The sequence below is a fragment of the Copadichromis virginalis genome, linkage group LG14 (genome assembly GCF_057382275.1).
Source record: "Copadichromis virginalis isolate Kocher_CV1m ecotype Utaka linkage group LG14, C_Virginalis_male_GT1.1, whole genome shotgun sequence".
In the NCBI taxonomy this organism is placed as follows: domain Eukaryota; kingdom Metazoa; phylum Chordata; class Actinopteri; order Cichliformes; family Cichlidae; genus Copadichromis; species Copadichromis virginalis.
In genome coordinates, this window is record NC_140631.1 from 28,727,309 (window position 1) to 28,740,977 (window position 13,669).

At 38.0% G+C, this 13,669-nt stretch overlaps 2 protein-coding genes across 2 annotated transcripts; one reads left to right on the forward strand and one right to left on the reverse strand.

Annotated features, from left to right (window-relative positions):
* On the forward strand, positions 1-3,121 carry LOC146694190 (extracellular calcium-sensing receptor-like). Its single transcript, XM_085478701.1, has 6 exons — positions 1-89; positions 227-509; positions 612-1,184; positions 1,540-1,662; positions 1,885-2,008; positions 2,223-3,121. Exons 1-6 carry the CDS (start codon positions 1-3, stop codon positions 3,119-3,121), a joined length of 2,091 nt encoding a protein of 696 aa, XP_085334827.1.
* Positions 3,122-8,796: 5,675 nt separating this feature from the next.
* On the reverse strand, positions 8,797-13,488 carry LOC146694191 (extracellular calcium-sensing receptor-like). Its single transcript, XM_085478702.1, has 8 exons — positions 13,361-13,488; positions 12,873-13,218; positions 12,255-12,542; positions 11,494-12,045; positions 11,179-11,397; positions 9,878-10,001; positions 9,302-9,774; positions 8,797-9,219 (listed from the first exon to the last, which is right to left on the reverse strand). The coding sequence occupies exons 1-8, from the start codon at positions 13,366-13,368 to the stop codon at positions 8,797-8,799; spliced, it is 2,433 nt and encodes an 810-aa protein (XP_085334828.1). The 5' UTR covers positions 13,369-13,488.
* Positions 13,489-13,669: the final 181 nt, after the last annotated feature.

A 13,669-nucleotide genomic window follows, 5' to 3' on the forward strand; every position in this document is an offset into this window, starting at 1 on the left:
ATGATCGGAGGAATCTTCCCGATTTTCAACAAAGAAATAATCAGCACTTCTGCATTCGATAAGGAGCCACCTAAAGTGCAGTGTGAAGGGTATGATTTAACACAAGTGGCTTTCGTTTGTCATGCATGGATGTTTATTTTTGTTTAAATTCTTGTCATTGTACTTTATATGTGAAGCAGTAGCTTGGTTACTTTATGACTGTTATTAATCACTATAATGTTTTTAGGTTTGACTGGAGAGTTTTTCGATGGACCCAGGCAGTTATATTTACTATTGAAGAAATCAACAATGATCCAGCTCTCCTTCCAAACATATCTCTTGGCTATAGGATCCTTAACTCTTGTGATTCTCCTACAAATGCTTTACGCGCCGCACTAACACTGGCTAGTGGAGCAGAGGAGGTAGATGTGACTTCTCATTGCCCACCAGCTGTAACTGCAGTCATAGCAGAGGCAGGATCAACTCAGTCAATAGCTGTGGCAGGAATTTTTGGAACATTCCATGTGCCAGTAGTAAGAGATACAATTATGTTTTATGATGCTAAGTGATATTTGATGTTTTGGCATTGTATGCTGTTGCACACTGTTTCAGTGTTATTTTCTCTTCTACAGGTAAGTCACTTCTCAACGTGTGCTTGTCTGAGTGACAGAACTAAATATCCTACATTTTTTAGAACAATCCCCAGTGACTACTACCTTGCAAAAGCTTTGGCTGCACTAGTCAAACATTTTGGATGGCAGTGGATTGGAGCCATACAGTCAGACAATGATTTTGGACGTAATGGAATTCTTGCTTTTAAGGAGAAGGTTGAAAAGTTTGGGGTTTGTGTTGCTTTTGTTGCATCAGTTCTACGCACGTACACAAGAGATAAATTTCTAGAAGTTGTGGAAATAATAAAACAGTCATCTGTCAAAGTAATTTTGGCTTTTGCTGCTGAGGGTGACTTTTATCCTTTGATGCAAGAGATTGTGAACCAGAACATTACAGGAATTCAGTGGATTTCTTGTGTGGCCTGGATAACAGCACCTCGACCCTCCACACCTGAAATCTACACAGCTTTTGGTGGAACCCTTGGATTTGTAATGCAGAAGAAGGCTATTCCTAAACTAAAACAATTTCTTACAAGTATAAATCCATATACAGATCCACATGCACCTTTTATGAGGGATTTCTGGGAGAATATGGTGGGCTGCACACCTATTTTACCTGGAAATACAGGTACTGAGGCCACATTAAAAAGATGTACAGGCAATGAAACATTCATGAATTCCGACCATGATTTCTTCGATGTCACAGAGCTCCGAGGAACCCATAATGTCTATAAAGCAGTTTATGCTATCGCACACGCCCTGCATCAGCTGATATTTTGCAAACCCGTTGGAGAAAAACCTGTAACGCTATGCTTGAATCTTTCAGAAATGCAGCACAAGGAGGTGTGAAATAGTGTATCATGTTTAAATTTGAAAAAATAAAAAAAACCCACAAAAATCCAGCATTTATATTATTATTGTATCTAATACATAATCTCTTCCTTTCTAGGTCAGTAAAAGCTTACAAAGGGTAAATTTCACAAATCACTTTGGTGCCGAGGTGTATTTTGATGAGAATGGTGATCCTCCTGCTAATTATGAAATTATTAACTGGCAGTTGATAAATGGAAAAGTGCATCATGTGACACTTGGTAATTTGACATTTGCTGAAAATGGTGATTACAAGCTCAGCATCGAGGAGGAAAAGATAGTGTGGAGGACAGGGAAAACAGTAATTCTCTCTTTTTTTTAATACTGTACACTTATAGTATCTCTCCTTTTTATTCTTTTGTTAACACATAGTCTGCCATTGATACAATACCTCTAAAATACTTAAATATTTCTTTTGTCACAGGTGCCCACATCAGTATGTTCTAATGTTTGCCCAGTTGGAACCAGAAAAGCTCAAATTCAGGGAAAACCTATATGTTGTTTTGACTGTGTACCCTGTGCTGAGGGAACTATTGCCAACTCAACAGGTAGGTAAAGTGTTTATGCATTTCTGTTGCACACAATGTAAAACCACAAATTCAGTGTCTCCATATATATAATATTTGCAATATCAATGTTTTACTGCATCTTTTTTCAACTGAGTTTTTAAATTACAATTTTAATATATTATAATTTGCTATTCTCCTAGAATGGCATCTAGATCCATCATTCATGTGTTCTGTTTATCTTCAACAGGTGCAGCAGACTGCACACCTTGTCCAAAGGAATACTGGTCCAATGAGAGAAAAGATAAGTGCATTCCTAGAACTATTGAGTTCCTGAAATATCAGGAGCCCATGGGAATAGCTCTAACATTTGTATCCCTGTTAGGGGCCTCAGTATCTCTTGCCACAATGGTGGTTTTTGTCCACAACAAAGAAACTCCCGTGATGAAAGCCAGTAACTTTGAGCTAAGCTCTCTCTTATTATTCTCTCTTTTTCTGTGCTTTCTCTGTCCTCTCACTTTCCTAGGTAAGCCAACAGTCTGGTCATGCATGCTGCGTCACACCACTTTTGGTGTGACATTTGCCCTTTGCATTTCCTGTGTCTTGGGAAAAACCATTGTTGTTGTCACAGCCTTCAAAGCCACATTTCCTGGTAACAAAGTTGCTGGAAAGTTTGGTCACGCACAACAAAGAATCATTGTTTGCTCCTGCACTTTGATTCAAGTGGTAATATGTGCATTATGGCTGACTTCAAACCCACCTCACCCACACAAGTTGTTCACATCCAGCAACAACATGATTGTTCTTGAATGCAACACAGGCTCTGAGTTTGCTTTTTATGCAGTGTTGGGATACATAGGGATCCTTGCAATCATTTGTTTGATCCTGGCATTTATGGCAAGAAAACTTCCTGATAATTTCAATGAAGCCAAATTGATCACATTCAGCCTGCTGATATTCTGTGCTGTGTGGATTACCTTCATCCCAGCATACATCAGCTCTCCTGGAAAGTTCACTGTAGCTGTAGAAATATTTGCAATTTTGTCTTCAGCTTTTGGCCTATTAAGTAGCATTTTTGCACCCAAGTGTTACATAATATTTCTTAAGCCAGAAAAAAATACCAAGAAACATATTATGGGAAAAACTATAAACTAAAAGATTAAAAAACCTTAACAATTTAAAGTTATGTCTTTTTTTTTGTTTACATGTATATTACTTTAGTAAACATTCTGAGTCAAAAGTCTGCAACACATTAAATAACAGAGTTTGGGTATATACATATTTAAATGTAATTTGTGACTGATAAAGGATTTATAATTAACATTTCAGTAAATTGAAAGATATGTTCTATGCTGCTGAAAGAAATGTATGACAGTAATTGTATGCAAATTTTGTCCATCTAAACATAGACATGCACACACATGCAACACAATTTAAGATTAAAAAAATAAACTGTTGCCTGCTTATCAGTCTCTGTAACACTATTCTAAACAAAACACAGTAAATCCTTTGAAATAATCATGTGTTCCATTGAAAAAACATGAAATATGACATGAAATGCAAAAGGAAGAAATAAGCTACATTTACTACTTATCAGGGGAATAATTATATGTCCTATGTCTGTGATCCATAAATGTAAAAAACTGTGTAAAATTAACAAATCAACCACTAAAGATTTCTGCTTTCCTAAAATGAGGAATAATGTGAAGTCTTACATCAGTTACATCTGTAAAAGTAAACATTTATCAAAGCCCTGCTGCAGCTGTTGTGTGATTTCTAGTGGGTCATTGATTTACACCAGTAAAGTAAGAATAACATTTTATGTGCCTGCCTTTCCCAATAAATGAACAAAACTGGCGTAAACTTTCCCTTCTACCACATGCTCTTAGTTCCATTTGAAGGGTAAAGCAGCTCTTGAGGCAACTGCTGTTTGGCAATATGTTGGCACTACTTGTGTAATGTAGTGGGCCATTTCTGGAAATGATATAGTGCTTCGTACCATCTAGATTTAATACTAAAGTGACCTGTATGGTAAATTCTGAATAATTTCAGGAATGTTGAAAGGAACACATAAATGTTGTGTGAATAATTTATTTATATAAATGTCATAATAACTTTAAATAAAATCATCTGACATTTTCATGTTATTTTATTTTATTATTACATGACTTTCTAGAGAAACAGACAAATGCAGTCTCCCTTTGGCAGAAGAGCAATTAATAAGGTTTAAAAATGCCAAACTCAACCCAGCACATTAATACAAGCACCTAACTTCTTGGCTACATGTATTGGTGACCCCGTCATTTATTATAGATTGAAGGATTTGCTTGTGAACATGCTTGTGTGGCATATGTTTTATGTTCTCCAGCAACAGTGGCAAGTTGTTTTTATATCTAACCAAACAATATCATTTTGTTTATAAGTACCGTATGCCATCCATCCATCCATCCATCCATCCATCCATCCATCCATCATCATCCGCTTTATCCGGGGCCGGGTCGCGGGGGCAGCAGCCTAAGCAAAGAGGCCCAGACCTCCCTCTCCCCAGCCACCTCCTCCAGCTTATCCGGGGGAATACCAAGGCGTTCCCAGGCCAGCCGAGAGATATAATCTCTCCAGCGTGTCCTGGGTCTGCCCCGGGGCCTCCTCCCGGCGGGACATGCCTGGAACACCTCACCCAGGAGGCGCCCAGGGGGCATCCTTGTCAGATGCCCGAACCACCTCAGCTGGCTCCTTTCGATGTGGAGCAGCAGCTGCTCTACTCTGAGCCCCTCCCGGATGGCCGAACTTCTCACCCTATCTCTAAGGGAGAGGCCATTACTACAGCTGCAGCTGCAGCCCCAATCTGTCTGTCGATCTCCGGCTCCGGATCTCAGGAACTCATCTCCGACCCGGAGTGGGCACTCCACCCTTTTCCGGCTGAGAACCATGGCCTCAGATTTGGAGGTGCTGATCCTCATTCCCGCTGCTTCACACTCGGCTGCGAACCGTTCCAGTGCGAGCTGGAGGCCCTCACCCGATGAAGCCAACAGAACCACATCATCTGCAAAAATCAGAGATGAGATTCTGAGGCCACCAAAGCGAAAGCCCTCCGCTACTTGGCTGCGCCTAGAAATCCTGTCCATAAAATTTTTGTACTGGAGTACCATATGCGCCAGTCTAATTTGCTACATTGACGTTCTATGTTGGAAGCTATAGTCTTCGTAATGTAATGGTCACACAGACATTAAGAATGAAATCAGTTTCTAAATAATTTGCTGGTTCTTCGCCCACTGCCTTTTAGACATGAGTTTTTCCTGAGAATTCTCATTAGGACTGTTGAGAGAGATTTTCAGGCTTAGGCCCAGCATTCACCACCTTAAATCAAACCAGAAAATGAATTTTTTGACAGAAACTCACTGATATAAGACATCAACTGGGTGGCGAGTATTTTGGTTTTGCAATACTAACAATCTTAGACTAGTTTGAATCTCAGTAACCTCAGATCAAGTTTTCTGAAAATATTGTGAATGCCAAACTCTAGAAAGAAGTCGTCTAGAATTTTCAAATTGATACCCTGAGCTCAGAGCCTTCCCATACCCTGGCTGAATCACCTGTGTCTTATCAACCTCATCATCTGAAATCTAAATGGTCTAGCTCATCAATCCAGTCTCTGCCAGATTATCTGCCCTTAAGAGTGGTAACCAGGCTCAGTTCAGTTGCTTCTTGTGCTCCTTGCTTCTGTCTACTAATGTCATCTCTATCTGTTTTCCCAGCGCTCATTCCTCCTTTGCAATAAAGCTGCATTTTGAGTTCAGTCCCATCTCTGAGAGTCCTACATTTTGGATCCAATACTGCTGGTTTCAGTTCCATGACAAATGATCACGACCACAAAATGTCAGTGAATGTCAGAAAAGTCTTTCCACACGTATACTTTCACGAGTTCTTAGTGATAATGAAATATTGTTATTTTAGCATTAAATTCATATATTTGTCTTCCATATAGTATGTATGTATATGACACACCATTTCCTCTCCAGCTTACGAGTTATCTGCTTTAGGCTAGGTGTTTGAGAATTATACCACGGGGTCAGGTACTTCTGATTTGAGGCCTTATTTTTCACAGGAGCTACAGTATCCAGAGTCGTACGTAGTGAGGAGGTAAAATTATTAACAAGATAATCTACCGCTGTTGGAGCAGCGTTCAGATAGCTGCTCTGCTCTATGTTGGTACAGGGCATTGAAGATGATGACAGTGGGTGGATTATATTCTTAAATTTAGTTACAGAACTTTCAGAAAGACATCTACTTTGATGAAGTCTATTCCCCACTGCTGTGTACTCAATGATTGTAAATATAAATGTTATTAGAAAATGATCAGACAGGAGAGGGTTTTCAAGAAACACTGTTAAATGTTCAGTTACTATGCCACATGTTAAAACAAGATCTAGAGTGTGATTAAAGTGGGTTCTTTAACATTTTGAGAGAAGCCAATTGATTCTAATAACAGATTAAATGCCATGTTGAGGCTGTCATTTTTAACATCTACATGGATGTTAAAATCACCCACAATAATTATTTTATCTGAGCTGAGCACTAAATCAGATAAAAAGTACAAGGCTAGGCATCAGGCTTTCAAATTAATTAAAAGTCTGTCTTGGTCTTTGGTCTTTCTCTTGCATTTCAAAGCTAAGTAATAACAAACTGGCTATATGCCCTGTGAAATGGTCATTGATCAATGGTGGGTGATCAGTGGTCATGACAATTTGCATATTAATGATCAAGGAACTGACCTCACAGCCCATCGCTCATTCGGTGGGCTAGTTCAGTCATTGTGCAAAGGTACTGTTTAAAGTTGGGGAAACCTGCAGTCAGCTGAGACTGAAGAAGTCACTTGGATGAGTAAACCAGGGTTTTAATAGTTTTGCAATTTTCATTAGTTTTTATTTTTATTTAGTTTTGACTTCAGATTTTCAATTTTTTCTCAGTTTTAATTAGTTTTTACCAATTGTTTGCTAGTTTAGTTTAATTTTTATTTTTTTGAAAATCCTTAGTTTCAGTTTAGTTTTGATTAGTTTCAGTTATAGTTTTATTTGTGTTTGCAAAAATTAAGTGTAACAAAATCCCAGTTTCATCATATCAGTCATTCTCTTCTGCTTATCCTTGGGTATGTTGCTATTCCAGCTACCATACCCTGCACCCTGGACAGGTCGCCTGTCTGTCGCAGGGCTAACACGCAGAGACAGACAACTCACATTCCCACCTATGGGTTCTTTAAATAAATAAATAAATACATACATAAATAAATAAATAAAGGCAGATGAACAACCATTGATACCAGGCAACTATAAAATGTATATCTTGGCCCCAATGAGACTATTAACTCTTGCAGCACCGGGTGTTCGTAATTTTGGTTCAAGTGAATTGATAAACTTTTTGAAGGCAATTGACTCACACAGTTATGTAGATATCCCCGTCCTGTTGTCTCGGGATGCATCACGCTGCCTTGCCTGGGGTTAGCTTCTGTTTTCTGGGGATGAGGGTTGAGTGTGCTCCCTTACCTTCTCAAGGTAAGCTAGGTTAGCCTTCTTCTTGTGTCAGCTTTTCAAGTGCACTTTAAGGTTTGTGGGATTTTTTTTCCCTTTAGAAATGTCCCTCATAATTTATCTCTTTCCACTACAAGACACTTGCTTTATCCAAAACACAGTCATATTCAAAGTAATCCCAAATTGGACTCTGGCGCTTTCTCCAGACTTTTCCTGACATGATTCTGCGTGTGGACGGAGCAGCAACACAGACGACTCGACTAACGTACTGCCACCTGCTGGCATAATGAGACACAGCAAGAAAAAAATCTGGAAACTAAAATTCATTTTCACCCTTGACTATTGTATGACACGCACACATCAATGAAAACTAAACACATTTTTGCTATAAATTCAGTTAATTTTAGTTAGTTTTGTGAACACTCATTACAGTTTTAGTTAGTTTTCCTTTTTTTGTTTTTTACATTTATTTCCGTTAACGAAAATGTTTTTTCACTTCTAGTTTTCATTATTTCGTTAGTTTTCGTTAACGATAATAACCTTGGAGTAAACGAATCGTTTCTCCCTCTAAAAAAACACTATGTCCAGATGAAGAGAATCAACTGTTTTTGGAATTGTTTCTGTTGTGAGAACAGACTTCAGCAATAAAATGTAAAAACCAACATGACTATCCTTACATTTTACATTAGATTTTGTAATTTTGTCTACAATCTACCATATCATCTATCTACCATATTGTTATGAATATATTCATATTTTTCCTTGATTATTGCTTTGGTAATTGAATTGAATGGCCTATTATTAAAATATTTTTTTCACCGGTTACCTCACTGTTACCAAATTACCAAGCTGTAATGGGAAGTTCTTCCAAAAACTGTCTCATTATCATTTTAAAATAAAACATATTTTCTATATTTATTTTTCCAGGTTATTCAGTGTGACATAGAAAATTAAAGATACGATCTCTTCAGAGTACTTCAGGTAGAAATAATTCATAAGGAGACAGAGGCAGTGAAAAGTAGATATAAATTTATTATGGACTATCACTTGACAATCAGAGAAAAGATGTTACAACAAGCATGTACCCAGGTCTATCGACTCTCCAAATAAGAAAGTTCTTACAGGTCAGCGCATGTAGGTTGTATAATTGTTGCATGCTGTTCATATGACGCAAGAGAATTTCAATTTGTTTAGTTTTTTTTGTTTTTTTAATTTAAATTCCAGGTTTAGCAACACAAGCGTAGGTTTATGTGTTTAAAATCTATTTCTTATTTATTACACTTTTTAACACCAAAAAATGTAGTTTCATCTTTGCATGATTTTTTTTTTGCAGTTTTTTTCTGGTCTTAGCAATATAATATAGCACTTTGGAACAAAAATGCAAAAAAGAAGTGCAAAAGCTGAAGCTAAAATGGCAAAAATGTGAACCGCTACTGTATATTTTCCAGCTGTGCTCACATAGACTGGGATAAAAGTAATCCACACTGCAAAAAATATTAACATGCTGAAAGCAATGAACTTTGCCTCATTAAAATTATCAGGCAGGTTTCGAGCTAAAAAAGCCATTAGAAGGCACCCACAAGCCAGGATGCCAATGTATCCAAGAACAGACCAGAAGCCGACCTCTGAACCGGGGACACACTCCTTGATGATGGTAGCCCCGTGGTAATCTGTATTATTGTTGGCATGAGGTGGACTAGTGAGCAGCCAGATAAAACAGATTATTACCTGAAAGAATTCAAAAATAACAGGAGAATGGTCATTTTTAAGTGACACTATGAATCAATATTGATAGCGTCAAGATTTCTACCTGGACAGCTGTTCCTAAAAGCACACTGGCTCTCTGCTGGTTAGATCCAAACCATTTCATAACATTACTTCTTGGTAGTGTGGATCTAAACGCCATCAGAACCACTGCTGTCTTGGCGAGGAGGCATGATATGCAGAGGGCGAAACTGATCCCAAATGCTGGGTACCTAATACGGCAAAGCCAGTCTGAAGGCACACCAATAAACAGCAAGCCAACAAGGAAACAAATGGCAAGGAATGCCAAGAGGAGAAAACTCAGTTCCATATTGTTGGCCCGAACCAGTGGTGTGTCTTTAAATGAAATGAATATGGTGATGATGAAAAGGGAAAGACAGGCTCCAAAAACAGATGCAACACATAATAGAATACCCATAAACTCATAGTAAGATAGATATTCAGTAGTCCTTGGTATACAGAGGTTCCTGGCTGTATTGGACCATGTGTCTGCTGAACAGTGTGAGCACTCCAAAGAATCTGGTGATGAACAGAGAACATAACTTTTACTTTATTGAAGCCAAATTTTAAATGCCAACATAAAAATATATGTTTGGATTAAAAATAAAGAAGGAAAACATACCAGTCTTATTACTAACTTCTCCCTCAGTACAGGGAACACAGTCATAACAGCAGATGGGTTCCCCCTTTCTCCTGACGACGCGAGTACCTGGTGGACAGCTGCTGCTGCATACAGACTGGATAGCCTGACAGGGAGTTTAATCGCTCAGAAACTATAGAGTCAAATTTTATTTTTATACACAAATCCAAAAGTAACTTGTTCTATATGAGAATAAATATGCATTATAGATTTACAAAGTAAACCCAAGTCAAGCTTACAGGTATTATGGAAAAAGCTGAATAATAAAGTTTTAATAAAACTTCAAGCAACGAATACAAGGGTACCAATTATAATTTTTATTATGAGCGCTATATGTTTGGGGGTTTTTTTTGAGCTATATTATGTCTTTAAAAAAAGAAAAGATCAGCATAGCCATGAATTACATTAAAGTGAAATAAAGTGAAATGCTAACTTTGTAAATAATTTGTGGTGTTCACAAATGTATGTATATTACTATGGTATATGCATTCAACTGCAACTTATGGTCATTAATATGAGGTCAACATTAATAACTTCAATACATTCATTATTGTAAACATACAATGGTGAAAGTTTGTCACAGCCTACATTCTCAGCCCCTGGCTCTCTTTGAGTGTCCATACTGGTCTGCTGAGTATGCAGCGCTTCACTGCTTCAGCTATGCTCCTCTGGCCTGAAACCTGTCTGATTTGGCTCTTGTGGTCTCTGATTAGCACTCTACACTCTGGACTCTGCTCAATTCAGCTATGGCTTCTCTGTTGCTCAGCCAACAACCCACACATTTCTCCTCCTGTTCCGTCATGCACTCCCCAACTCTGACCCAACTCGAAAACCCATCCTTTTATCTAATAAAAGTCCCTGATATAGTTATCTGTCAATCAGATCTAGCTAGCCTTGGCTCATGTTATTGCAGCCTTCATATTTAAATGTCTGTAAATAAAATATGCTGCTAGGCAATTCAGCATTCAGGGTTGTTGTTTACATATTTCTATGGTGTCAAGTTCCAGATATAAGTGGTCATAATTTATTTATTTTATTATCCCACGCATCCAGTAATAAATCAACTTGAAAAGTCACCAAATGCGAGAAGATGGGCTGTTAATTTAACAGAATAATTTGATTTTTAAATTCCAGGGTTTCAAAACGACCCCTTGGTAATTCTAATGTTAACAACAAAATATGCTGCACACTAATAAGAACAAATAAGTTGATGTTTTGATCAACAGTGCATACAACAGTCTAAAAGGTGAACATGGTCTCAGGCCTGTTTTCGGAGAACACACCTTCTTTCCTAGAGGCCACTGGATCACTGAGTCATTAATAACTAGGCTGTGTCCAGGTAATGAGGCATCATAGAAGCCGACTTTCACCAAATTAAGAGAGCCATCAGGCGCCCTCTGCCAGTTCATTAGATCATAATAAGCAATGGGGTCACCATTTTGATCAAAATTGACTTTCTCTCCCAGTGCTGAGAAATTTGCATGTTTCATATAGTGAATGAGCTGTAACAAAAAGAAATAAAATGTTATTTAAAGAAAATATATGGGACATTTGACTTCAGTATTTTAAGATAACATTGAACCCATAATTTGACTCACCTGCCACGGTTTAAAATTTTTGGGGTCTGCACACGTGCCATTAAGAAAAGGCCCCTTTCCTACTTTGCAATTACTCAAATCTTGTAGGGCATAGGCAACTAGGTACACAGCCTTGTAGATATTATATGACACTCTTAGCTGTGTCACATCAGAATAAGGAGAGTAAACATCATTTAAATCCTCTGTCCCTTTACATGGCTGTCTGTCAAAGAAATTGTCAGAGCCATGAGAATGGGTATTCAGTGACCCATTTAGTCGACAGTCAAAAGTCTCTTCCCAAAATTCTGCCAGGAAAGCTGATTTATGAAGAGAGGATGCTGTAAGACTGGTGAGATGTTGTTTAAGCCCAGGAATTGTGGCAGCTCTCCTGATCGCAAATCCTAATGTTCCCATCAGAAGATCTCCAGACTTTTCCCAGAATGACTTGGCAGTGGCCCATGCCTCACTTGCAATCCACTGCAGGCCAGTCATGTTCCGACGCATGATCTCTCTCAGAATACTCTGCATCTCCGACTCACCAGAAAAGTTAATGATGACCTTTGAGGATGAAAACTAATAATGGGAAATTTAGATATATTTAATACTTAATTAATTGTAAAAATCCTAAATAATGGATTGTATGTAGAAACTAGGTCCTCTTTGAATATTCTTCTTTCTTAAAGTTAATATTTTAAATATAATAAATATGAAACAAGTCATTTTTATTACTAATTCTACAAATATATAGATATAAAAATATATTAACATAGATGCAGAGGTACCTGAATGACATTCAGTAGGTCATCTAGAGCCTGCTGACTGACCACTACAGGGTAGAAATGTGTGTAGGCAGCACACACACCATAGTGCACTGACTCCTGAAGGAAGAGCTGGATGGCAAAACGGGCATAATCAGATTCCACACCAATCACTCCCACCCAGGTCCAGCCAAAATAACTAACCAGTTGAGCCAAAGCTCTAATCTGGAAGGTGTCACTAGGCATGGTGCGCATAAAGGTAGGGAACTCCCTTTGGTTACTCAGACAGCTGCAGGATGCAAAATAGCTCACCTAGATTTACAGCAAACATTAGTTAACCATTAGCATGATGAGTTGCTGAAAGGGCTGTGAAACAAGCATCAACAATATAATACCACTGCCCTCATAATGATCCACTGATATAGGATTTTCACACTATTTAAAATGCAGAAAGAGAGAGCTGTAAGTCTACTACTTATTAAAAAAAAAGAGGGTAAGTTGAAAATGTTTTTACATTTGAATGTATTTATATATTTCTTAAAATATAATTAGTTAATCGACACTGCAAACCTGATAAAGGTGTAATTACAAACACAGGAGTATTACATTCAGCACTAGCAGATGCAGGTCAGACTGTCTCACCAGAGGGATATGGAAACAACCCAGACTTCGAAGCAGTGCCATAGACACCCCAGAGCCAGCATCTCCTATGATTACTGAAGACACAGTTTGGCGAACAGCATCACAGCCTACGTTATAGCCATTGGTTTTTAGAACTTTGTCTCTGTAGAAACTCTCGGCTCTGAAGCCTTTGTCTGGCTGCCCATTAACCAACAACAAAGAAGCTCTCAGAGACACAGGTATGTCATCACAACTGTCATGGATGTGAAAACCTAGCTTTAGGTGTGGCAGGAGATCACTGCGGCCATTGATTTCTTTAATTGTGAAAGTCATGGTCTGCATCCACCGCAAGGCACGAGAGCTGAAACTATACAGAAGTGTAGAAACAATTAATCATACGATACACATCACACAAACACACACATGTAAACCGTAAACAGACATAAATGAGTTTGTGTGTTACAGTAGCAAATGTGTGTTAACTACTGTGAATAATAATCACTTACTACTTATACATATTAGTTTTTGGTTTTTCTTTATAGGTTGAATGAGAAAACACAGGACTGTAATGTAAAGGAAATAAACCCCCTATAACTACATCTCCATCCTCGTAAAGACTATTTTTATCCTCTTCTCCCAAAAAAACACAGTTATCCAAAACAGCAGCTGAGCCATGTTTGTTGTTCATAAGATAAAGAAATATAAAAAGCCATGCAATCAACAATGTCATAGCTAACTCAGGTTTGAAGGAATGCTGTAAAACCTTAATGATAGAAAATACATAAAAAGAAAACAAGAAATATGATATTTACAGACAC